Consider the following 27,751-nt stretch of genomic DNA (forward strand, 5'->3'; position numbering starts at 1 on the left):
CAAATTCCCAAATCTTTGTCTTTCTACTAGACAACACATGGATATACATGTGTGAGTAATGATATGGGAGAGTATTTGAAATCCAGCAGTAGGCCAACCCAATTATTATTCTTATTATTTTATTTTCTCCTATTTATCCATTGCTTTATATTTGTCTTTTTTGTTGTTAGCGATTACAAAATCACATCCTGTTTTATTACGTTGGATCATGAATGTTTTTCCAGCATGTTATCTTTTAAGCCATTCTAAAGGAGAAAATTTCAAACCTGAAGTTAAACTTTTTTTCAACCATCCCCTCGAATAGAAACAACCTCTGAACTCTAAATGCTTTTGTTTCTTAGTACTAATCCTGAGAACAACCAAACCAAGTAAAAGAAATATACACCCAACTTTACCCAAAGGAAATGAAAGGTGAAATGAATTGGGAATGAATGATACCGAATTACAAAGGAGCAATCAAGGTTTGAATGTCCATTTTGAAGGACAAGAATGTAAAGCTGTAAGAACAGATCCTACATTAACTCCCAAACCCATCAGCTGGATTTTGAGTTTAATTTTCTCCAGGCCCCCCAAAGCAGAAACAATACCATGAGTATGACAAAACTGAGATGATGACGTTAAAAAAAAGAAAAGAAAAAATTGCAACTATTTATCGAGGTAATTCAAACCCATTTTAAATGCCTGATCCTATTTGTGTAGTCTCTTCGCAAAACAAACCATTGACATTTAAGGAGTTGACTCTTCAACATTAGTTTAAACGATGATGACACTTAAGAAGTTTTGTCATATATTGGGAAACTGATACCCCTCTGGGCTCATAAGATTAAATGCAGGTGGAGCCAAACCCTTAGCAAAGGGTCTAGCATACAGCTAAGAACATAAACTATTTCGGGTCGCTCGCCTCCGGACAGGCGACGTGACTTGTCCAAGATCTCACCGTTTTCGTGCTAGGCAGGAAACTTAGAAATGCCGACTTCTCTTCTACGGAGACTGAGAGTTGAGATATTTCTAGGAGTTAGCTAAGTAAGAATTTTTAAAACAATTGCTGCGGGGGGAGGGAGTGGTGGCGTCTGGCACGAACCAGGTAGTTTCCACAGAAATCCATGGCTACAGGTACCTCCATCTTTTACTCTGGCGAGGCAGCAAGAACTACATTTCCCAGCAGCCCTTTCGGCTTCTTCCGGCGCAGCACGCCGGCGCTTTACTTTCCGGCAGCAAATTTTACGTCAGCCTGATCCAAAGGCTCGTAGACCTGAAGGCTGAGATCTGAACATGGGTTCTCTTGCATCCCAGCCTCTCGAGCAAGTCAAGGTCGATTCGCCTCCCGAGCCCACCTCCTCCGCCAAGCCCGCGCCCCTCGCAGCCCCCGGAGCGCCCACCTCTCCAGCACAAGCGCCCATAATCAACAACTGCTGGAGCTGCCGCTTGCTCTCCGGGTTCGGGCTGATAGGGGCGGGCGGGTACGTGTACTGGGTGGCGAGGAAGCCCATGAAGATGGGATACGCTCCGAGTCCAGGGACTGTTACGCAGATGGTCGTCGGCATCAGTGAGCCTCGGGGCCCAAACCTTTGGAGCGCAGACTGGGGCGAGGGAGGAACCTGGTGCAGCCACGTGGGCGGCGGGCGCTGGGTCGACTAGGCGCTTGGCAGGAAGCACCCCAAACAAGATGCAGGGCCAGGAAGAAGTTGGGACGCATTTATCTGTCTTCCTATCCACCTAACAACCACAGTCCTTCTAGAGAACTTGTGTTAGCTTCATGCTTTTTAACCACTGTAAGAGTTAGTAGAATCTATAGGATTAGTGTATGTCGTGTTCAAGGTCAGAAACCCAGAAAGTGACAGAACGGTTTTTTGATTCCGGGTTTATCTGACCCCAAAGCCCATGTTTGCTTTGCTTTGTTTTGTTTTGTTTTGTTTTGTTCCCTGCAGATCCTAGAGAAAGCCTGAACAAGGAAACTTTATCTTAAAGTCAGGTCTCAGATATGAGTTCAAAGTTCCTATACTAAGTGTGCCACTGGTTAATGTGGCCAACAGTACTCACCTGTAGCACTGAGTGGTTGTCAAGATGTCTTCCAGTAAAATGTGATTTTTTCAATTCTTTAAACCAATTAAACGATTAGCATTTTTCAGATCTTTCCCCTTCTTAATTGATTGTTTGGATCAATTCCCTTTAAGTTCCTTTCTTGCTGGGGTAATAACAGAATGTTCTTTGTTCCATTCTGAACTTTTTCCCTTTTCACTGTTCTGTTAAGAAGATATAATGGTAATAGATCTTCTAGGAATGTTGTAATGTTCTTTTTATGTCTCCCAAAATTGGTTCAAAACCTGTTACCTTAGCAACCTAACCCTGTTTAGGCACCATGCAATATGTGGAAGTACATCTTAAATAAGATTGCCTATGAAAGCACCTGGTAAACTAAAAATGCAACATACATATAACCTGTTTTTTGTTGTTGTTTTTTCCCCCTAGGTATTGCTTGTTGGGGTGTAGTCATCCTGTCAGATCCCAAAGGAAAGGCCTTCCGTGCTGGTTGAAAGTACCACCAGTGAATTTGTCATCTGTTCCTGTTCCAGTGACACACAGGGCAAGCATGGGTCTTAGGGACATTCTAAATAGACATGTTGACATTGACAGACTTCAGTTCTGCGGTTATTACAAGACTGAAAAGACAAATATGAATTATCTTTAGCTCAAGGCATTTGTGGCCTTCTTAGGTTGTGGCCTTCTTCCACAGGGTCCAATAAATCCTTAGAAAAGAAACATTCTGTGTCCTATCTGAGGGAAAAGAGCATTACTACAAAAAAGATAGTGGAAATGATAAACCAAATGGGGAAATGAATTAAGCTGTTTTTTGTTTTGTTTTTTATTTAATGTTCTTTTTATGTCTCCCAAAATTGGGTCAACATCTGTTACCTTACTAACCTAACCTGTTTAGGCACCATGCAATATGTAGCAGTACATAAAACTTTGTGTACCACTCATACTTCCCTAGGCATTGTCATATCCATTACCTTATGAGACTTTTACATCTGTTCTGAGGTGGTTATTTCATTGGTGTAAGTGAACTTCAGGAAAAGTCCTAGTGCTTCACCCAGGTTAATTCAGCAAGTCAGTGATTGCATTTAGAAGTCAATCTTGGCCAGTTTTTGTTCTATTAGGATGGCCCAAAAGGCATTAAAAATTACCTTTATGGGCCTCCCTGGTGGTGCAGGCAGTTGAGCGCAGCACTGTGAAGCTGTCCACAGCCTCTGCAGTGCCTGTTCGATCCCCGCCAGCCATGGAGATGCCCACATAGCGAGCAGACCTCTTCCGTCTCACCCGCTGCCCCCCTCAGCAGTGTGTTTTGGTCAGTCTGCCTGTTCCGTTCCCCACTCTGTCTTTGGTGAATCTTCTCGCCCTCCCACACACACATCTGGCCTGTACCATGGTTCTTGCATAAATAAATAAATCTTTAAAAAAAATTAAAATTACCTTTATGAAACAATTAGGCAATCAAAAATCAGGAGACAATAAGACTTAAATCAAAGTATTAGAAATGCAAAACCTTTTTAATTTTAAAAAAATGACTCTACAAGTACTTGAAATGTTTCTGGGATAAAACTGAAATGTTTTTGAGATTAGGACTCAAAATTAGCCAGTTCATCTCTAAGACAAATTTGTACTTCCTACCAGATTGTTTTCACCCCTGATGTTTCCAGGCTTCCTTGTAAAGTCCTATGCAGCTGTTTTTCAAAGCAGAAAAACAGATAAATTCAGCTGCCAATCACTAAATTTCAAATGAAAATTAGGCAAGTAACTTTAAGGCTGTTACTTTTTCTAGTATTGACTTGGAAGTGCCTTAGTCGTCAAAGCCTCACAAATTGTGGTAAGACTTTTGCATTGTGTATATCAAAGTTTACAGTAAAGGTGGTACTATATGTATCTGCAACTGAAAAGAAAGACATTTAAACCTAAAATAAATAAGGGTTTTTGTGACATTTTAACCACTTGTGTGGTTATAATGAATATAGAAGTTATACATTGGAAAGAAGTATAGTGGACCCAAAGCAGGCTGCCTTCTTGAGGGCCAATTTGCATATGATCATGCTTCCTCTAAAACAATGAAGAAGATACTTCTTGCTTTAAAAGGCAATTCGTTCTATTGATGGGCAGCTGTATCTGATTTTTTGGATTTTTTTTTTTTAGGTTAAGCTAACAGCACAAATCTAAATTACTGTTCTTAACCTACTAGATAAATAGAATAACGCAAACTTACTGTAATATAAGTGTAACATCTCAGATTTTGTATTAGTATGAATCTAAGCAAGAGTTTTTTCCCAAATAAAACTTGTCTGTTCATTAGATATATTGCCAATATGTTTGGTGCTTCCCAACTTGAAGCCATGTAACTATTCATAAATAGGAGCAAAGTGTTACTCTAGCACATTTACAGGCAACTACGTGAGAATACACCCTACACAGGTTAATTAAAATCTGTAGTTAAAAGTTTTGTTTTTCTTCCTTTTGGAGTGTATTTCAAAATTTGCATTGAGTTTTGCCAGTGATCTGAGTTTCAGGAATGAGTCTGATCTGTAAAGAGATACCACTCTGGCCCCACAATGCATTAAGTTCACTTATTATCTTCCCATTTGTGGGGGGTGAAGTGGGGTGAGCAGAAAAACTAGGCTTAAGAATCAGTGAGTAATGAAAAATCACCAACTTAGTTATGATCTATGGGTTTTAAGAATATAGCATGGACATACGAGTTTATAAAGGCTCACAATTACCTTTAGCAAAGAAGGAGAGAAAAAGTACAAAAATGAGTTGTTTAAAATGCATTTATGGCTTTTTTGGGAATATTGAACAAAATGTGAAGATAGATATGAACACTGACATTTTTCATGATGTCCAAGATACCATTAAGTCAACCTTCACACAGTATAAACTGGGAGTTTCACTTAGACTAAACCAATTGCAGATGTCTATTTCTGGTGACTCTAAAAATTATCTCAGCCATAATTTGTACTTGCAAGCCCAGCCTCAACTTAGCATTTTTGCTCATTACTCCTTTTTCTTACTGATTTCTTAGCCTGGCTGTGTTTGAAATACAGGCCTCTTGAACAAAGGCAGTCAATTTGACAACAAAAAATACAGCTCCTTAATTAAAAATATGTTCAGGGCAAGTATGTTCAAGCACCCCCTCAAAGTAGGCTTGGCATCAACTGATTTATTGTGGGAACTGCATTGACCAAACTGAGACTTCTCAAATCTTGAAGTCGGGAATAGTAAGCTATTTTGAGTTAAAAAAACTTTTTTAAAAAATGACAGATAAATCCTTGCCTTGACCCTGTGATTATATACATGTTAGTAGCACAGAGTCAGAGGTGAAAGACCTATAATTACGTATCATTCAGAGGTATCCTGAGAGCACAGGGAGAAAACATGTCACTTTTCTAAAAGCTTGTCTCTTGGCCTTTGAGATATTCAGCAACTTGTCATTCAAATGTAAATGGAGTGTAGAGAAATAGCCAAAAGGGCAAATGTTAATGCAGCAATGCCACTAAAAATCACTGTTCAGTCCTGTGACTGATCTTGCATGTACTTCAGGAATGTGGTAGCAGAATATGCATGACGGTTCCCAAGGTTGCCAGCCTCTTTGCCTACACATACACACCTCCAGTTATTCAATCAAATATCATTTTAGGTGCTGCTGTGAAGGAATTTTGAGGATATAATTAAAGTAGCTGATCTTTAAATAGGGAAATGATCCAGATGGATTACTTACATGAATCCATTAAATCGTGGTCTAGCAGTGAGAGACAAGTCAGATGAGAAGCAGGTGGGGAATTCAATGTTGAAGTCTGATGCAGGCCTGGAAGAAAGAGAACATCCATGTTGGGAATGCCTTTGGGCGCCACGTGCCTGGAAGCTGCCAGCAGCCTGCAGCTGAAAGTGCTCACAGACTCAGTAGCTAAAAGAGAAACCATAATCTCAATGGTACAATTGCAAGGAAATGAATTTGGCCAACAACCGTGAGTTTGAGAAAGAGCCCTGTGAGGAGTAAATACCTTTTCTCTAGCCAAACCTTGTCCTTGGCCCATGAGACCCATAAGCAGGTTATCTAGTCATGCTATGAAACTGAGAAAACAAATGTGTGTTCAGTCACTAAGTTTGTGATAATTTGTTACAAAGCAATAGAAAATGAATATAAGAAATCAGGGGTGGTTTTTGGTACCAGAGTCCTTGTAGGTGGCATGTGAGACCCACCTTAATTCCCCATTCTGGGTATATTATTTATTTTTCTTAAAGATTTATTTTTTATTTATACAAGCACTGGGTACAGTCAGAAGTGCAGGAGGGTGAGAGAATTCACCAGAGCCAGAGCGGGGAGCACAGCTGGCAGAAGGATCGAAGTAGACTGCTGAGGGGAGCAGCGTGCGGCAGGAGAGGTCTGCGCGCCACTGGGACCCTCCTGCAGTGGCCGGGGAGCAGCCGGGGATTGAACCGGCGCTGCAGAGGCTGCGGGCAGCTTTGCAACCCAGCGCTCAACTGCTGCACCACTGGGGAGGCCCCATTCTGGGTATTTTAGAGGGGGCAAGAAGGGACCATCTGAACATAATTGTATTTACATTTATTATCTTCACTTTTTCTTTTTTCTTGCTTTCTTGAATATTTTATTTTTATATACCAGAAAAATTGTTACAGTGCTAAATATTTAAAAAAAAAAAAAAAAATACAGGGTCTCCCTGGTGGTGCAAGGGGTTAAGACACAGCACTATAAAACTATCAGCAGCCACTGCAGCACAAGTTCGATCCCCTGACAGGGAGCTACCCACATGGCGCAGCAGACCTCTCCTGTCTCACCCGCTGCTCCTTTCAGCAGTGTATTTCAGTAGAACTGCCTGTTCTGTTCCCCACTCTATCTCTGGTGAATCCTCTCACCCTCCTACCACCACCTCTGACCTAGACCCCAGTTCTTGTATGCATAAACAAATAAATCTTTAAAATAAAAAATACAGAGCCTTTGTCTTGTGCCAAAAATTATGCTAAGTGATTTTCAGGAATCGTTTAATCCCCTCCTCAGCAACCCTGTTTTACAGATAATAGACTTGGGCAAGTAAGAATTTTCCCAAGGCTTCAAGTGATGAACCACTAGTGGTTTAGCAAAGAGCACTAATTGGAAATTAGTGTTGCTACATTTTCCTAGCATTCATTCTCAAGATGTTCAGTTATCAAAATTAGAAATTCAGAAATCTAATTTTCTGGGCTTTTTTTTCTTAGTTACCCCTTAGTTTAACATGCAGCATTAATTTGACTCCCCCTTCTTTGTAACTGAGGTTATATCACTTATCTCAGACAGCAATTTACACATGAGCCCTGAACAAGAAATTGTTTTCATCTCCTTCAGCAGGCTCATACACTTCTATAACTTTACTCTGATCTCTCCTGAAGCTGGACCAGTCTCCTCAATCTTAGATTCCATTTCCCAATCACAGTAGTATCCTACCTGTCTGTCTACAAATAACGAAGAATTTCAACATGTCTCAAATAAACTTGTCTCCCTCCACCCTACTTCTCCTCTATTTTCTCTCTTCACAGCATTTCCATCTCACAAGTTGGCATATCTGTGGGTGTGCCACAGACTTCATGGAATTATAGAAAAGACTTTTATTGTTTACTTGTGATCTGTTAATAAGTACTGGTTATTTTAACCCTTCAATGTTCTAGTAGTTTTAGGTCAGCTACACCATTTGCATATAGATTAACAGTAATCCTTAATTTAATCCTTAATACCTGCTTCTAAGAAACCACTCTCATCTGCTTTACACCCTAGTCAATCTTAAAACATAACTTAAAGACCCTTCAGCATCCCTGCTACAGGTAAGATGAACTCTAGATTCCTCAGCAGAGTAGAAAATGACTTTCATGATTTCACCCTCCATATCTATCCATCTTTATCTTCTTCCACTTCTTAACCATTCCATGTTCCTGCCACTCTCACTTAGCCAACTCTCCCTAAAAATTCCATTTTCTATACCATATCTTTAGCCTATCATATCCTTTGTCCCTACTCCATCTGGAGAAATCCCATTGTCTCCAAAGGCCAGCCCAAATGTCACCTCTGGTGAAACTCTGCTTGAAAAGTCTCCATGTCATGACACTTTGCCATTACACTTTGAACATACTTCTATCATTTCACTTAAGATTGCTCAGTAATTATTTATACTTCCATTCCTTCCCACTACTGTGAACTCCTCAAGAAGAGGACTGTGCTCTTGTCATCTTCATAGCTCCTATCCACAGGACCAACATGCCAGGTGCTTGGCTGGTGTTCACTAAATATTTGATGAGTAAGTGAATAAAAGATGAAGCAAACTGATGCAGAAAGAGAGGGAAATATTCCTATTTAACAACTTTAGTGTATCTCCATGGTTTTTAAGGTATAAGCCCTGGGCCAGCAGCATCAGAGTTACCTGAGAACCCATTAGAAATGCAGTATCTCAGTTCCCTGCCAGATCTACTACTGGATCAGAAACCCTGGGGGTGGAGCCCACCAATCTGTGCTTTAACAAGTCCCTGCATTTTTTCAGATGAATGCTTAAATTTGAAAAATGCTGGTGTAGCTGAAACTGACTGACATGTGTACAGCAGATCCCAGGTGTAATGAACTGGAAACAACTCTTGACTGAAGACCAGAAACCCAGGTTCTAATCTCAGTCCTGTCTCCAGCTCCTAATATGCTTTTGAACAAGTCATGTTAACTTTTAGAACAAAAATGTTAGAGTCTATAAAGATAATTTCTAGATAGCTTTTCAGCACTAACGTTCCTTCCCATAGTATTTATTGAGGGATATATACTCTGATTCCAAAGGATAAAAATAGCAGTGAGGAACTGAGAGAAAACTGAAATATCACTTTGCTGTGATGGCGTGAAGCTACTATAGAAGATCAGACCATTACTCCTGCAAGATCACTTCTGGCATCTTGAAGCTACAAATGCCCAGTGCTTCACAGGAATTTAGCAACCCCTCACCCCAATTAGTGAATCTGGCCAAGCAAACAATTCTACAGGGGAGGCAAGGTGTCCTTCCTGACCCTCTTACGATCAGATCACACCCTGAAGCATGAAATGTGATTACCCTCTCCTGGCCTGCATAACTGCCCAACCATTCAAAAAAAAAAAAAAAATGTGGCAAGTCAAAGAAGAATTGAGTCGGTGGTGGGTGACTGTATTCCCTTCATATTTACCAAGAACCCAAAGAGGAAACTCTTTCCTTTAGTTTCGCCCTGCATAAAACGTGAGGTGAGATGAATTAAATTAAGCACATTATGATATGCAGGCTATGTCCAGAATAACAACAAACCTCAGCAAAGAAAAAATGCCATCAGTGAGCATGCAAAGCCAACCAACAAAAATGCACATTCTGTCCTGGACCTAGAAGTATCAGATGATATACATGTAAATACTATTAAATGGTGTCTCCTTATACATGAAGTTTACTGAACATAATAAAGCAAACGGTAACTTCATCACTGAAAAGACTAACTATAGAAATAACCACGAAGTTAGGACTAGGACCTGGTCCCAGTGAAAGACGAAATTCTAGTCATGTAATCACCAGGACTTTTCAATAACTAGAACAAATCTGGTTTCATTTCAAGGGAAACACTACCAGGTACCTCAGATGCACTGTATTAAGCATTTTGTTATATGCAAGGCACTCTCCTAGATGTATTAAGAATATTGCAGGATCCCAATTCCAAGAAGCTGAGAGGAGTCTAGTGAGAGAGAAACACTTGAAATAGTGATCATGGTATAAGTAAAGGTTATACACTGGGTACAAGGGAACAAGGAAAATGGGTATGTTAGATCTTATTAGACAGACACCAGAATCAAATCTAATATCTTACCTGGGGCAACATCTGGTCACCGTGGGTCAAACTTTTGAGCTGTGTGCCGCCCACCAGGATGAATAAAGCAGGCACATGTCAAGTGGAAGGGATACCAATACGCATAGCTACCACATCAACAAACACAAATTCTGAGGGGGGATTCGAGTTCCTTGACTTGGGATTGCTTTAAGCAGCATGATGTGCAGCCATGCTTAGCTCTGTGACAGAGAACTGCAAAATGCCTGTCAAAACCCTCGACAAGTGAAAGACAGACAAATTGGGGGGTGGGAGGAGGCTTGCTCTCCATCCTCACCAGCCGATGAACACCTGTTACTTGCGTAGCAAGCTGAGAGACATATTTGGCACATGTCGGCAGCACCAGCAGCATCAGCCCCTCCTCCTGACTTAGTGAATGCATGATCCTTTCTCTGGCTTCTACTGCACAAAAAAATTGCACTTTGCTGTAGCGTTATTAGAAGTGAGGCAGAGGGCCTCCCCAGTGGCGCAGCGTTAAGGCGCTGGATTGTGAAGCTACCTGCAGCTTCTGCAGCGCCGGTTCGATTCCCGGCTGCTCCCCGGCCACCAGAGGAGGGTCCCACATGGCGCGCAGACCTCTCCTGCTGCCCGCTGCTCCCCTCAGCAGTGTACTTCAGTCCTTCTGCCTGCTCTGCTCCCCGCTCTGGCTCTGGTGAATTCTCTCACCCTCCCGTGCTTCTGACTATACCCAGTGCTTATATAAATAAATAAATCTTTAAATAATAATAATAATAATAAAAAATAATAAAACAAACAAAAAAAAAGAAGTGAGGCAGAGAGGTAACTGGACTCCTTGAGTAGGTTTTACTGGGGTTTTATATAGGGAGGCTGAAATTTTTGGCAATATTCTTTTTTAAATAAGAAAAATCACACTAACCCCACTTGTGGGGAGTTTTTGAATTGACAATACTTACATTCATTTATAGGCCTGGGTTCTGCAGGAACCCAAGAGAATGAACAAGTCACCTTACTTCGTTCCCATTTTACAGAAATGCAGGCACTGTCCAGTGGTCAGGGACTGTGCAGTCACCAGTAAGAAACAGATTTGATCACCTAAGCTCAGGTTTCTGGCATCTCCAAATGGGTTCTCAAAGAATACAACCAGGGGGTCAGTTCTACCCCACCTCATTGGCTAGAGAGCAGTTTAGGCTGTGCCTTTCCTAAAGCAGCAGAAATTCAACTTGTCCTTGATAACCTTGGGATGTAAGTATATCGACTATTTTTGGAAGCCTGAGGTACAGAGGTCCTAGGGCAATACAGACAGAAGTGTTTGCCACTTGGAAACTTTTTGTCTCCAAATAAGCTAGCTTCTCTGGCCTCAGCCTCCTAATTTGTAAAATGCAAACAGTTATACCCATCAGGTTTAGTGGGGACTGAATGTGTGCTTAATGACCATGATGTATTAGGCAGTAATGAGCAAATGATACTGTTTCTAATGGCATTAAAAAAAAAAGTCACCAGCTGATTGAGGACTCAGGGTCTGGCCCTGTGGAAGGAGCTGCTTTATTAGTATATGTGAGACTGGGTGTCTTGGGTCATATCGTATATAAAAGGCAGATGCCAGGAAGGCAGAATGTAAAAAAATAAATCCTGTACATTGTTTAAGGTATGTTTGTGTTTGCAATTTGGCTGAGGACACCTCCATTTTTCAACTTTAAAATGTTTCACTTAGTTAAAAATGTAGTTTTAAAATAAACAGCAAATGAAAAATTGAAAAAAAACAAAAAGAAATGACATACTCTATCTAGAAAAAGTTTTCTTCTGAGGGGGCTCCAGAATTGGCTCTATGAAAATGCCAGCTGCTGGTTTGTTTTTATTATTACTTAGTTTAAATATATCCCTCACTGAGGGGGAGGAGGGCAATTGACAGCAGCTTTGGCTTCCTGTGATGCTTGATGCTTATTTCACTAAGCTGGTTGTGGGACTGACATGTTTTTCTTTGACATGAGCTCTAAATGAATCCCCTTCACTGAAACCTTTCTACACCACTTATTAACTGTCTCTTCCTCATCTGGGAAACAGAGATGATCTTGCCTGTCTTGACCATCAAATGGCTTTTTCAAATACATCAAATTAGATGAGTGGATATGTAAGTCACCGAAACAGTACATAACACCCTACCAGTGTTATCACCTCTCTCATCAAGTTGTACTTTTCCAAAGACATGTAGTACAGCTCTTAGGGGATGAAATGGTACTGCTAAGCATTCCTAGTGCAAGATTTTCCAAGTTATCCCATTTCTGGTAATATTAGACATTCTCCTCTGCAACCAGTTTGGCTCTTTAAAAAACACCCCTAGGATGTTGATCTTTGAATACATAATCACAATTTCTTGGAAACTGCTTTCTAGCAGATAATCTGGTTAAATAAGACTTGCAGTTTTGAACCCTTCAAGTCAAAGGATAAACTATCAGTTCCTTCTCCTAGCAGTTTACATACATGCTGTACTATGATTACTCTCCTCTTGCCTTTGACCTCTGATTTGAAATATGGCAGCTCTTGGGCCTCCCCTGGTGGTGCAGCTGTTGAGCACTGGGCTGTGAAGCTGCCCGCAGCCTCTGCAGTGCCGGTTCGATCCTCGGCCATTGGCAAGTGTCCCACATGGCATGCAGACCTCTCCTGCAGCGCCTGCTGCTCCCCCTCAGCAGTTTATTTCGTCAGTCTGCCTGTTCTGTTCCCTGCTCTGGCTCTGGTGAATTCTCTCACCCTCCCATGTTTCTGAGTGTACTCAGTGCTTATATAAATAAATAAATCTTAAATAAATTAAATAAATAATAAAAAATTTAAAAAAAAGGAATATGGCTGCTCTTTCCATGAGGAATCTGGTCAGACGCCCAGCTGTTCAAGTATATATCCATTCCTCTTCCCATTTAAAGTCAAATAGAACATCCCTCCCTAGACTCTGTAGGCCACTATATATTCCAGGGACACTTTAGTGACATTTTACTTTATAAAGCCACACATCATCTTGAGACCAGATAATGCTGACCAGTTAACGTTGACTTCTTGAACTCATATTTTATATAACTCTTAAATGAATTTTTATGTTTGTTTTTTTTTAGATTTATTTATTTATCTATACAAGCACTGGTACAATCAGAAGCGCGGGAGGGTGAGAGAATTCACCAGAGCTAGAGCGGGGAACAGAACAGGCAGATTGATGAAATACACTGCTGAGGGGAGCAGCAAGCACGGCAGGAGAGGTCTGTCGCGCCATGTGAGACCCTCGCCAGTGGCTGGGGATTGAACCGGCGCTGCAGAGGCTGCGGGCAGCTTCGCAGCCCAGCGCTCAATGGCTGTGCTACCCGGGGAGGCCCAGAATTTTTATGTTTTTTATAAATTTTTATGTTTTTTATATTTTTATATTTTAAAAATTAACATAATATTCAAATAACATGCCAATTCCTGTCAAGCTTGTTTTTATTTTAGTAAGTCATCTAGATACAACTAGATAGGGAACAAAGAAAAAAGCACAAGTTAAGCCTTCAGGTCTGCTAAGGGTGATCTTAGATAAGACAATGATATTGATTCTAAAATTTACATCTCTGGAATCCAAATCTTCCTGACCTCCAGATTAATATATTCAACTACCTTTTAACATCATTGGAAGACCACCATTTCAAAACCCAAATCAATAAACTCTTGACTTTCCATCTTCCAAATGCACTTCATCTCTTTGTCCCATGTTAAGAAGTGGCATCTCCAACCGCAGGCACTCACATCAAAGGCACCGGAATCATCTTTGACTCTCTTTGCCTTATACACTCCACAAGTTAAATTAACAAATAGGACATTAGACATGTCTAGAGCTGCTGCTCCAATGCCAAAATCTAAACCTGTAAATGTCTCCAAGCTGTGAAATCAAAATGTTAAGAATAATCAATCACTAACAGTCTACTAGGCTTTGAAATATAGCCAACCAAACAATTGTTTTTATTTACTCTGTACTTTCTCTACACACATCTTCCCTCAGTTTGTGGAGTGTTCCTAATGACTGATGGTTTAGTGCTACACAACTCGAAATATTTTTTGCACTCAAATACTCTTAAAAAATTTTTAGCACACTCAACCTCTTAACAAATCCTGTAAATTTTATCTTAAAAACAGTCCTAAAATCTGAGTTAATATTACTACCTACCACCATCTGCTGCCTGGACAATATACTCCTTTCCTGATTGGGCTTTCTATTTGCTGTCTTGTACTCCCTACAATTTCACTCCACAAAGCAACCAGAATGACCAATTCAAATGAATATTGTATGAAGTTATGCTTTTTCCTAAAACCAATCACCAACCTTTCCCAATCACACTTAGAATATGTAAATTTATTTCTTTCAAACACATGCAAACTCCTCTTACCTACTGTTCCCCTTACCTGGAAATCCTCTCTAAAGATAATCACATAGTTTGTCCTACACATCAGTCAGGTGTCGGCTCAAACTCTCCAGAGTATTTTCCTTCATGCCTAAAGATTTCCCCTTTTGGATACAATTATTCTGTTTGTTTCTCTTCCTGGAAGCCCATACTGCTCCCAGCCTTCTGCTCAAACATATATCCATACTTTTTCACTCACCACTTGAGTATAACTATCATGAGGACAAAACTTAAGAGTGCTTTGTTTATAACTCTGTGGTTTTAAGTAGCTAGACAGTGGCATTTATTCAGTAGGAACTAAATAAATAATTTTAAATGAATTAAAGCATGTAGACTCTGGGGTCTCTTTCTTTTCTGTATCATACAGGTGTTTTTATTAGATGATCTATAAGATCATCACTAGTTTTAAAGGCCCATGATTTCTTGCTTTATTATTATTATTATTATTACTATTATTGTTATTGGTTTATGATCTTGTTTTGTTATATACAGAAAAACAACTATGGCAGAAACTAGTAGCATGAGAGGCAATGAGCTGGATCAAATAATATCCCAAAGTAACTTTTCAGGACTTGTTCTCATATATTCTATTGCTTAAACTTCTTGCTTCCGAGAATTTATATGTCTGTGGAAAATAATTTAGTATACCTGATACCATCACTGCAAAGAATCTGAGTTTGCCAAATTACACAAACCAATACCCTGGTGAAGCCTACAGGTTCATGGAAAGTCTTTCTACTTCCGGGAACAAACCCTTCCAGAGAGTATGGACATCCCCGAAATATTCTGTTTGAGGTCCTATTTTGTAGGTACTGTGTAGGCAATGTATTATAATCAAATAGGCAATCTGATTGATAACCTGTGTGTAGACAAACCATAGATTACCTGAGCTTCATCTACTGAATAGCTTGAGATAATGAAAAAAAAAAAATCATGGAGAAATTGGTATGTGTGTGTGTGTATGTGTGTGTGTGTGTGTTTGTGTTTAAAGTGAAGGGACAGATAGAAAGCCCTCTTTTATAAAATTCATGGTTGCAAACCACAAAGAAGATTAGAGTCAATTTAGAGTATTATCACTACTAATGTCTACTAATGGATAACAAGAATGGAGCAGTTCACTTTTAAACACCTTGTCAAGTACTCACAAAGAATACAGAGGATATACAAAGATCAGATCTTTTGGGATACAACATCCATCCCATAATCTTTCACAGGAGCTAGAGTTTTGAAGTGCCTTTTCACATCTCAAAATTGTCTCCCACTTCTACCCTCAGAGTCACTAAGAAATCAAACCCCTCTTTCTATGGTCAAAGTATACTTAATCTTTTTACATTTCTCTCCCAGGGACCTTCTGCTTTTTCTTAAGTGTCTAACACAAGTGAACAGTTATTTTTGCATGGAGGCTTACTTAGGATGCTGCAAATGGAGGATTGATGGTAAATGATGGAAAAGATTCATACTGCATTCTTGCATAGCTAGAGTTTGTTTCTTTCCTCCTCGGATCTGCACTACTACATTCCTCCTTTTCCCTCCTACCTTTAGTGCACTCAGTTCTCATGCAGGAGGAAAAATGGGAGAGAATAATTTATGTCATCACAATGTGAACAAGTGTCTGGCAGAGTCTTTCTCATGAGATGATTTCAGGGAAAACCAAGGCAACAGTGATTCCCCCAGCCCCCACAATTTGGAGAAGCTATAAGAGACAACACTTTAGAAACCAGCAGTCTCTTTCTCATTCTATGGTCTATAGCACATGAATAGATTCTACATATGAGTTCAGAACCCACCTGAGAATGTCCCAAGAACTAGTTTTGCTGGCAAGCTGTAAGTAAGAGAGATGAACAGCAAATAGACGGGTTAGATTAGCTGTTGACTGGCAGCTTTGTTGCCAAGATTATAGCCAAGTTTAAACCTCAGGTTCAAGAGGCATATTGCTATAAACCGAAAAGGAAAATTCAACATTGCATCGGAGCACCTGCGATTAGAACGTGTAAACCATTGCACATAGCCTTCCTCCTATAGTCCTGAAATATGTCAGGCAGAGTGGGGAGCCATGAAACACAAAGTCAAAAGGCCAACTGGGTGGAAGGTTCATTACTAACTCTAATGTGCTTCTTGGCAATTACCCAGACAATCTCGGGCTATGACTTTAACATGTGGTTCTCTATGTGAATCCAAGCCTTGCTGTTTCCTCAGAAAGAAATGGAAGGAGGGAAATACAAAATATTTTCATTTCTTTTGCAGTTTCACTAAAATATAATGACTAGCTTTATATATATATATATATATGAAGGATATTGTCAGGAGTAAAAGTGCAAGACTTTTGTTTCACTCTGTATTTGACAAAATACATGCTGTCATTTCAGATACTTTTTCAGATCAATGTTCATGTGCATTTAAAAATATTTAAATGACTAGGAAGTATTGAACTATTTCTTAATACCACTGGGAGTTATTAAATTTAAAGAAAGAGAAAAAGACCTTTCTATTTTTATGAAAAAGCGATACAAAGGTCTTTCCAACTGAGGTGAGCAACTTGTAAACATATATCTAAATGCAGATCTGTGTCCAAGGTTTGGGCTTCTTTTTGACAACACATGACATAAATCCTGCTTAGGGCATAATTGCCTGGGATGGTGGCAAGTTACCAGGTCATTTAAATCGATGCTGTGTGCTACTGCACACTTAAAATTATTTACACTGCTCTTATCCTAGCTACAATCTGTTCTCTCTCCCTAATGCAGTAGAGAGCAATTTACTACAGAATACCAAAGTCCTTCTGATTTCATTTTTGCTCCCACATCTGCTCCTCTAAACACACGTCCTAGAAATAAAACCAAATAAAGAGGCACATAGAAGCTTTGGAGAAAGTAGGTTTTAGAGTAAACATCAAGAAAATCTCAAAGTTCTGTTTCCGACACTTTGCCCTCATTAACTTTAATAGTTGGTTACAGTTGTTCTTTTGAAAGATTTGGAAGAGGAGTTCTTCCTTCCTTTCTTATTTCCTCCCTTCTTTTTATTTTTTTTTAAACACATCTTCACATTGAGGATTTTGCAGAGGGTACACCTCGATCAGTTTTTATTTGCAGAAGGCTTAGTGTGTGGCTCAGATTAATCGAGCCCTTGAATCATTGTGAAAAGTAAGAATTCTAATCAGCAGAACTGAAGCGTTTGACAAACCCAAGAAGCTATCAAATATCAGTGAGTTTGTTTAAATCTCAAATGTTTTATTAGTAAACCTTCACGTTACTTATATCTATCTGAAAAGCAGCTAAATGTTCTTAGCTGTACTTGCTTAGCTTTCTTACAAAAAAAAAAAAAAAAAGCAAGGATAGTTAGAAATGAATTGCAAAATCAGATACTAGATTATGTGTAGCTAATGAAAAATCAAGTCTCTATTATTATAAGCCAAGCTCTGAGATGTGCTTCTGGCTATTCTCAGATTGTAGTCCAAAAATCTAGGAGTTGTAAACATGCTTAAGACTAGGGCATGACAACTCCATTGGTCTTCCAGAAATTTTCGATTATGAAGGACCATAAGCAATTAAGTAGGACTTTTTGGTTGTTTATCCCAAACCCATCTGTTCTATACTAGAAAGACTTCAACTTTATTCATGTGTATGGGTCTCAGAAGAAATGATGAGTATTTGAAGCAAAGCAAATACAAAGCAGAACAAGATGTACCCACTGTACTTGGCTGATTGGTTTAAGGTAGAACAGGTGACCTAGTTCTGGTCCAAGAAATTGCAAGTCAACTGAGAATCTTCTAAGTTCCTCAGTGACAGACATACTGGAAGAGATAACTCCTCTTCTTCTTTTGGATGTTGGGTTTTATTGATTCTTGATACTATTGTAGTCATCCTATGACCATGGAGTGAACTAATTTGAGAACATGCCAAAAGCTAGAGAGGGGAGAGCAGGAAGAGAGAGTCTTGTATCCTTAATGAACTTCAAGTATGAAAGTGGGAGCAAATTGGTCCCACTGGGTAGGGAAGGTTGGGAGCAGAAAATCACAACATCCTGGGAAGTTGCTATCATTAGTGGTGCAGTAGTAAGAAGTTGCAGTAAAGCCAGGACACACCAGGGGCAGTGCTAGAGCAATTATACTGAAAACTTGAAGAGCAAGAATGGAGATGAGGCTATTTAGGGTCCACATGAGAGCACACATTTGGTTCCTCTGGGGACTTCCTGGATGTATAGGAGGAAATTTGTGTCCAGATCCATTTGTTAACGTCCTTGCATCCCTAGAATACTGTGCCAGGGAAAACAAGTTTGTAAGCAAGCCAATGGTCATGCTGATTTAGGTTGGAATAGAAAATTGATGGGTGGAGAGAGAAGCTCCTTAACAGTTATTAGGTCAAAATGATTTTTTTAATGGTATATTAGTCAGTTGTTGTTGCTGCTGTTGTTTTTTAATGGAGTTCATTAATGTCTTGTAATAAAACTATGAATGAACACTTTCTGTAGGAATATTGGTAACCCATTTGAGATCTTAAGTTTCTGAAGAACTGTTTCTGAAACATTAATGTATGCATGGTTCATTTAGGGTCCTTGGTAAATAAATTCTCATTTAATTTAACAATTTTCTTGTTAAATTCTCATCTGCAGATTCTCATTTTGAAGGTCTGGGATGGGACTCAGGAATCTACATTTGTAACAAGTTTTCCACGACTCTAATATAGGTGGTTTGTGGACCATGTTTTTAAGAAACTCTGCTCTAAGAATTCTGTATTAAAGTACAAATGTTATAAAAACACGCAGTTTTCCCCTCAAGAAGGCTTTGCATTTGAAATATTGTTCCACTGTTAGGAATGAGGTTGATACTGAATAGTTCTCTTGGGATCTACAAATAGTCCACAAGTTGTGATTCAGCCACCCAAGAGCTATTGTATTGCCATCATTTTTCTTCATACCGGTTCCTTAAACCTTAGAGAAGGAATTTTTTTGTTGTTGGTCGGGGGGAAATGAGAAATGTGGAAGACAACACTCACTTCATATTTCCTCTTTCATTGCAAATGGAAGCATAAGAGGAGGTCAAAAGCTTAGTATTCTTGAGACCAAGAAACAAAGTATTGATTTGTGATTTTCTGAGAGTAGAGATTGTTATTCATCTTTGAATTCCCTGTACCCACCTGTGACATTGCTCTACCTACTGCCTTGCACGTAATAAGAGTTTGCTAAGTATCTGTCAAGTATTTGTGGTTTGGATGCACAGTTTCCAACCTGAGCTTATAATACCCCTATGATGACAACAGATGATCTTAAATTATTAGCTCCAGTATTTACCTACCTTTTGTATAGTGGGTACTAAACAAATGTTTGTTGAATGACTAAGTGAATGTATGAATACATCTAGACCGTAAAACTTTATTATCATCTTTCACATGACATCAGTATTCCAAACTAGCTTTCTAGTAACAGAATATTCCCTTCAAAGAAACAGTCACACAGAACCTCTCTAGATAAGATAGACAAAAGCAAATTTGAGGTCGATGACTTCTCCTCTATGCATTTCTACATTTCTTCAGTAATAGTCTCTGAAGCAATTCCTCTTGAACTAGTTTAAAACTATTTTTCCACATAGACAAAATACTTCATAACACTGCTTTCAGTGATGTCTTCTGGAACTCAACTCCAAAAGCAAGAGAAACAAAAGCAAAAATAAACAAATGGGACTATATCAAACTGAAATGTTTCTGCACAGCAGAAGAGAATATCAAAGACACCATAATGAGGGTATTTACAAGTGATAAGTCCAACAAAAGGCTAGTATCTAAGATCTAAAAAGAACTCATTTAACTCAACAATAAGAAAGCAACAATCCAATTTAAAATGGGCAAAAGAACTAAGCAGACATTTTTCCAATGCAGACACAGAAATGGCCAATAGGCATATGAAAAAATGCTCATTACCCACTTGTCAGCAGGGAACTGCAAATCAAAACTACAATAAGATACCACCTCATTCCTGTGAGACTAGCCCATATTAAAAAGTTCAGAAACAGTTAAGCGTTAGTGAGGGTGTACACTGTTGGTGAGAATAAAACCTGGTCCAACTTCTATGGAAAACAGTCAGGAAGTTACTTAAAAATTTTAAAATAGATCTACCATATGATTCAGTAATTCTAGTCCCAAGTATCTACCCCAGAATGCAAAAACACTAATTTGAAGGGAGAGATGCCCTCCTATGTTCATTGCAGCATTATTTACAATAGTCAAGCTAGGAAACAACCAAAGTTTTGGAGACAGATGAATGGATTAGGAAAGTGTGGTATATGCATGCAATAAAATACTATTCAGCTATTAAATAACAAGATAGACACTTGCCATTTTTGGCAACATGGATGGAACTAGAGTGAGTTATGTTAAGCAAATTAAATCAGGAAAAAGACAAATATCACATAATTTCACTTATATTTTGAATGTAGAGAAACACAACAAAAGAACAGGAAAATTAAGCCAAATCCCTCTAGAAATCTGACTATAAAATTAAAGCTACCAACAGGGAGGACAGGGGAGGTGAGCTAAGGAGAGCCTAATGGAATATGGTGAAAGATTATGGGAGAGGGGCCTCCCCTGGTGGCACAGCGGTTGAGCACTGGGCTGAGAGCCTGCCCGCAGCCTCTGCAGCGCTGGTTCGTTCCCCGGCCGCCGGCGAGGGTCCCACAAAAAAAAAAAAAAAATGCTGGATCATATGCAATTTATTTTGTGTGTGTGTGTGTGGGACCCTCGCTGGTGGCCAGGGAACGAACCAGCGCTACAGAGGCTGCAGGCAGCCTCTCAGCCCAGCGCTCAACCACTGCGCCACCAGGGGAGGCCCCTCTCCCATGTATTTACCCAAAGGACACAGAAACATCAATTCCAAAGAGCACCTGCACCCCTATGTTTATAGCAGCACTGTTTACAATAGCTAAGCTTTGGAAACAACCCAAATGCCCAAAAATAGATGACTGGATCAAGAAGATGTGGTACATATACACCATGGAATATTACTCAGCATTCAAAAAAGATAAACACATGCAATTTGCAGCAACATGGATGGCGCTGGAAGGGATCATGCTCAGCAAAATAAGCCAGAAAAGAAAAAGAAAAATACCGGATGGTCTCACTCATAGCAGGAATCTAGAGAACTTAAATAAGGGACCAGGAAAATGAATAAATATAAGAAAGTGAAAATCAAAATCAACAAAAAACTATGAACCAGAGACACTCAATGGAAGTGGAGGGTGGGGAGGGGAGGGATTGGGGTCAAAATAAGGGGATTGCAATTGTATGGGGAATATAAAAATAAAATTTATTTTAAAAAAAAAGATTATGGGAGAAATGGTGATGGGCATGGTATGGTGACATACATCTGAAGATGTGTGAACTTTACCCCCAAATTATATACAATGTTGTAAACCATTGTTACCTTAATAAAATAAAATAAACTACGCAGAAGAAATTAACATTGAAAAATAAATAAAACTGTTGATCTATAGAATCTTCACAAGGTTCTTGTATAGCTTTTCACATTTTCAGATTTTGTACTTTAGTATCCTAGGTTATTTAAAAAAAAAAAAACCTCACTTTTGAATGGCTCTACTTTCTAAAAATAAGCAGGAAGGATTTTTTTCTTTTCTTCACAGGTGATATGCATTTTCATCTTCTAACCATAGTATGTGTATGCCCTGCACTTTCTTCCTTTGCAAAATCTAAAATAAAACACTCTAGTTAGGAAACAGTCATTCTAAACATTTCTCTTTAATTCATTTTACAGACTGCTTCTGTAAAATAATGTATTTATTCATAGTAGACTTAAGTAGCTATAATTTTTGTTTTCCTTACACATTTTTTCCCCTACCAGATTTCCTCTGGTTGTTTGGTGAGCTGGGAAAAATAAACATCGGTTTATTCTCAGACCCCACCTACTACCACCCACTACCACCACCATCACATCCTCTCAGGTGGCACATGAAACAGGCTGGCCAAACAAAGTACTCATCTCCCTAAACACAATGATTGGTTTAGGAATGAGTATGTCACTTGGAATTGACACCAAGTTCCCCAAGGGAAAGGTCTTCTTTTCATTGCCCTGCTGTGCTATAAATGTGGGGGCTTGGGGTTGCTGGTAACTTGCTTTTCAGCACATAGGAGAAAGCAAAGCAAGAAGGGGAATGACCTGCAGGTATCATCTGAACTCCTGATTCTGACTATGTCACACACTGTTCCACCTCTGACTTAGCATTGTGGGAGCTTAAACATTCCCTATTCTCTTCAAATACACTGAACTGATTTCTGTCACTTGTAATCAAAAAATATCATTTAAATAAAATATTAATTGTTTTCAGAAAGGAATAGGGAATTTACGAACTTAAGTGCACTGAAGAGCATTTGCCATATTGCAGAAAAAATGCTCTAAATAGCTTTCTTATACTTTTAAAATCTCAAAAACCATGTAAACTATATATGATATTATACTGTAAAAGAGCAAAACTTTGCATTTGTAACAACATAGACGAAACTGGAGGGGATCATGCTAAGCCAAATAAAGCAGAAGGAGAAAGAAAAATCAGATGGATTGATGTATATGTGGAATATAGAGAAACAAAGCAAAGGGTCAGTCAGAACCAAATCAATACAAAATCCTAGAAATCTGACTGCAGAACTGAGATTACCAAAGAGGGAGAGGAAGGGAGCACAATGGATTATGGTTAAAGACTTGGTGATGAGTGCAGGGGTGATGACACACATCTGAACAGGTGTGATCCTGATGGAGGACAAAAATAAAAAAAATTGAAAAGTAAGCGCCTCAAGACCAGAAACCTGGCTCACACAATGCCAAGAGCTGGAAGTGGGGGTAAAAGAGATTAGCATAGCCATTAAACCATCTATAGAAACAGAGATCCTTAGGCTCCACAGCCTAGATTACAAAGCATGAGATCCAGGAAGGTATCAGACTGCTGTAGGGAGCAAGGCCCAAGGTAAAGATACAGAGACTGTGCATAGTTATCCAAAATCAGCAATTAACCTAGGGCTAATAAGGAGTAAGCCCCTCCCAAAGAGAAGAAGACTGTGTCAGTGCAGTCTCTGCACAGGCTCAGGGCAGCAGTCCCACTGCCCACCTGTGACTATGCAGGTGCTTCTTTTCACCAACTCCCTCCCTCTGCAGGGCAGCAGCTTCCCGCCTGCCCATGACCTGTACCCAGCCACCTGCTTGCAACCATGCAGGCCTCTCTTAGCAAACTTGTCCCTTACAGGGCAGCTCTTCCTGTCTGCTTGTGTCTATGCAAGTGTCTTTTACTCTTCATGAAAGGTTGATGCAGGAGGTCAGAATTCAAAAGCCTACCAGGAAGCCCACCTGGGGGCAGGAGTGCAGAAGACCGCCTAGAAAATTCAGACAAAAAGCCTCTCCCCGCCCTACAAATCTTTTCGTGCCCTATGAACTTTTTCCCGCCCCACAAACCCAGGTTCCCACCTGACCTCTCCACACCCTATAAAAGCCTGCCTCCCCATGGCAACTAGTGAGACTTCACCAACCCCCACCTTGGGTCTGTGAATCTTGCCCGGGGGCACAATAAATCCCCCCCCCCTTGAGAAATTTAGCCTGGCTCTCCTTTTCTTTGCAGCGCCAAACCTTTCACTTCTGTCCCTTTTCTAATAAACCTGTTCTTTAAATATAACTACCCCTATGTTTATAGCAGCACTATTTACAATAGCTAAGCTATGGAAGCAACCCAAATGCCCAAAAATAGATGACTGGATCAAGAAGATGTGGTACATATACACCATGGAATATTACTCAGCAATCAAAAAAAGATAAACACATGCAGTTCGCAGCAACATGGATGGAGCTAGAAGGGATCATGCTCAGCAAAATAAGCCAGAAAGAAGAAGAAAAATACCGGATGGTCTCACTCATAGCAGGAATTTAGAAAACTTAAATAAGAGACCAGGAAAAAGACTAATCAATACAAAGTAAAAATCAAAATCAACAAGCAACTATAAACCAGAGACACACTACGGTGGGGGTGGGGGGTAGGGGGGAGAGGGGCGGGGAAAGGAAGGACTAGAGTCAAAATAAGGGGGGAGGTGCAATTGCATGGGGAATATAACCAAAATGAAAATGCATACATTGTGCAAAGATAAAAAAAGATGTAAGAATTATATAAAATAAAATATTTAAATAAAAATAAATAAATATACCTACCGTCTCTGTCTCCTGGAGAAACTTGCCTGGGGAACACGCACCGTGCGGCTGAAATGGCAGCTCTGGTGAAACCTTTCCCAGAGTGAACCCAAGGACCCTGCACACCAAATCCCATTAACTCCAAAGATGACATCAATCCCATGCCTCTGAAATACATTGGTGTAAACCACCCATTGCCTCAATAAAAATAAAACATCTTTTGGGGTTTTTTAGTATTTTCCAAATTCTAAAGAGAAATTTTGCATTCATTTTCAAATTATTTTTAACAAATGTATAATGATAGTGATAGCTAACATTGTATCAGGACTCGACATGGGCTCAATACCTTCCAGGCTAAGAACTGATGTATGTCAGTTTAGCTCACAACACTCAGATAGGGTTGGTGCAGCAGTCAGTAGCCAAGAGGCCCTCTAATGACCCCTGCCTCTTGTGTAGTCCAACCTATACTGAATAGGACTGACCTATCTATTATGATATTAGCAAAATGACAATGTGTGACTTGAGTGGCTATATCATAAAATATGTTGCAGATTTTTCCCTTCTTCCTCTTGGTTGACTCACTCTGGAGGAGCAAGCTGCCATGTTGTCAGGATGCACAGCAATGCCATGAAAAAGACCACATGCTAACTGCCAGCTCCAACTCATCATCCATGTGGCCCCCGTTAGGCTTTAGATGGCTGAAGAGCCAGCTTCAATCTTCAGTCCTGGCTGCAACTTTATAAGAGACCTGAACCAGAACCATCTAGCTAAGCTGCTCCAAAATTCCTGATCTATAGAAACTGAGACCAAAAAAAAAAAAAAAAATGAGGTTTTCTTTAACCCATAATTTCTCTGGAAATTTATCGTAGGGCTGATTCTGTTGCTATCTCCATTTTATATGTTGGGGTTATAAAATGAGTTCAAGATCAGAAAAAAAAATAAGTGAAATCTCTTGGATTAAAAGTGAAATTCCTTTAGATTTCAAAACCCTATGCCACCTATTATACATACATATTCTAGAAAGGGGGGCAATAAAAGTTATTCTTAAAGGCTCTTCACTTTCCCGCAGCAGCCATTATATGTGCTATCGCTCTTCCATTAACCCTGGAAAAGTAAAAGTAAAACAGTATGATAATGGCATTTTTATAGCTCAAAAAAAGCTGAATATTGGCAATTTCATATGTTGCAACCTTCACAAAATCTTTCCACAGCAAAACCTCCTTTTCCTGTGCTACCATATGGAGACTATGACACCTTTTATAGTTCTCACAAACTTTTGAGGTAGAAACAGTGTTTCAAATATAACAATGTTCTGTAAGCTTAACATCAATAAACATCCCATATATTAAATCACAAATAATTATGGAATTTTTAAGAGTGTAGAAATTAAAATGAAAATATGAAGGAGGAAGAAAAGCATATATAGCTAAAACAAAGGCAGTTATATGCAAGCATATCTGTTGCTTTATCTAATCTCCTTTGTCTTTTGTTACCTTCTCTGTCAATCTTACTTCCCAAAACATTGTCCCACCATGTGCTATGAAAACATTGGGTACCCAGGTACCATCCTCATAGTCTCATCTTTCTCTATTCCAGCCATATACACCTGTGTGTCTCAGCTGTCCCCTGCACACACAATGGCTGCTGCAGAAGCATCACCACTCTTAATTGCTACACTAAAGCATGTCTATGTGCATGCATGTGCCATGGTGCACCTTGTGACCTGACACTCTCCAACTCACTATGTCTTCAGCAGGGGTTGTCATTTCTGCCATACAACTCTTACCTTCCTTAACCAGCCCCAGTGCAGCCTCTTTAAGATTATTCCTGCATTTTTTCTTATTTCCAGAATGCTGGAAGCAGAACCCTGTTGGTTTGAGCAGAACACATGTGAGCTACACAAAATATGAAGCTGAAGTAAAAATGGAATCAGCAGAATGACCAAACAGGAAAAAGCACTGGGATGCCACTGTTCACAGGGGGAAGCTCCAGGAGGCTCGAACCAGCCAACAGTTCTGCCTAGAGAGCCAACGCAACATGGAGCCTCCAGAAAGCAAATAGTTCATAGAAAATAATGGATTAAAGCAATGTTTTTTTAACAGTGCTAATGACCAGAATCTTAAGGTGAAAGTAGCTGAGAAAGGAGGAAGAATACAGAATTAATTAAAGAAGCATACATTTTTGTATAAGCTCTGCCAACAGCTAGCTGTATTATTTTGGCAAATTTCCATTTCTCTGAGTCTTCTTTTTCTCTAAGTGATAGTGATTTGACTAAAAGATTCCCAGTCACTTCTACCTCAACATTATTTTGGTATTAATTGAAGAGAGAGTTGCAATGTTGAAGAAAATGGACTCAAAAGGGAAAAATTTAAATAAGTAGGTTATAGAGATGACTTACAGTGAATAAATAATGGCTTCCTTATTTTTTTTTTTTTAACAGGGTATTTCTGAAAGATGAAGATCAGCTGGACTTAATCTTTACTTTGGTCAACTTGAAAGGAAGTGAGCTTTTATTCAGTGAAGTTAGTTTTAAAAGGTACCTTCCTGACTACACTGGATGCCAACATTGCAGCGGGCAATGGGAAAGATGTATGTCATCTCTTGAAACAATTTTCAAAAGGCATATGTAATTACTTCTTCACATGGTCTATTCCAAGCAGAAAAATTAAAAATACACAGGTGGCTTTTCATTGAGCCTTTGATTTCAACATGTTTTTGGAACAGAAAACATGATGTAAGAGATCTTTTAGCCTTTATCTCCTTTTTCCAATATCTATCTGCTGTCTGTCTACCCCATTGAAGCTCACAGTGCTTGAGGGCAGGAGAAGTCAAATGATTACAAACAATGGTAAACAATATGGTAAATGCCATAGGCTTTGTTGTATTAGAAAATGTTTAACAACTGACTCTGGGGAGAGGCAGGTGCCTGATTTGTCAAGCTTGCCAATTTTCATGGTGTAAATATTCCCACACAGCTGATTTCAAGCAACCATCAACTGGCTACAAAATTATAAATACTTAAAAAACAGCTAGCATGAGGCAGCATAAACATACCACTGAATAGGCATTAACAAAGTGATTTAGAAGTTCACTACTAGTGTTCCAGGAGAAGGTAAGTTATCAGGGTTAGGAGATCAAACAGCAGAGGAAGGTGAGAGACTATACTGATTTCGGGATTCAAGTTTGCTTAAGTCGGAGTACTGGGTTTGTGGAGGAAAATCAGAATATTAGCATAAAAGGGCAGAATGGAGAAATATTGTGACGGGCCAGGTAAGGATTATTAAGGAGTCAATATTTTATCT

At 39.5% G+C, this 27,751-nt stretch overlaps 1 protein-coding gene across 1 annotated transcript; it reads left to right on the plus strand.

The window, feature by feature from the left end:
- Positions 1–1,215: 1,215 nt before the first annotated feature.
- DMAC1 (distal membrane arm assembly component 1) lies at positions 1,216–6,415 on the plus strand. The gene is made up of 2 exons (XM_037493405.2): positions 1,216–1,546; positions 2,470–6,415. The coding sequence occupies exons 1-2, from the start codon at positions 1,273–1,275 to the stop codon at positions 2,532–2,534; spliced, it is 339 nt and encodes a 112-aa protein (XP_037349302.1). The 5' UTR covers positions 1,216–1,272; the 3' UTR covers positions 2,535–6,415.
- The last annotated feature ends 21,336 nt before the right edge of the window (positions 6,416–27,751 follow it).

This window comes from Talpa occidentalis, unplaced genomic scaffold (assembly GCF_014898055.3).
Source record: "Talpa occidentalis isolate TD23 unplaced genomic scaffold, MPIMG_talOcc4v2.1 talOcc4.7, whole genome shotgun sequence".
Taxonomy (NCBI): domain Eukaryota; kingdom Metazoa; phylum Chordata; class Mammalia; order Eulipotyphla; family Talpidae; genus Talpa; species Talpa occidentalis.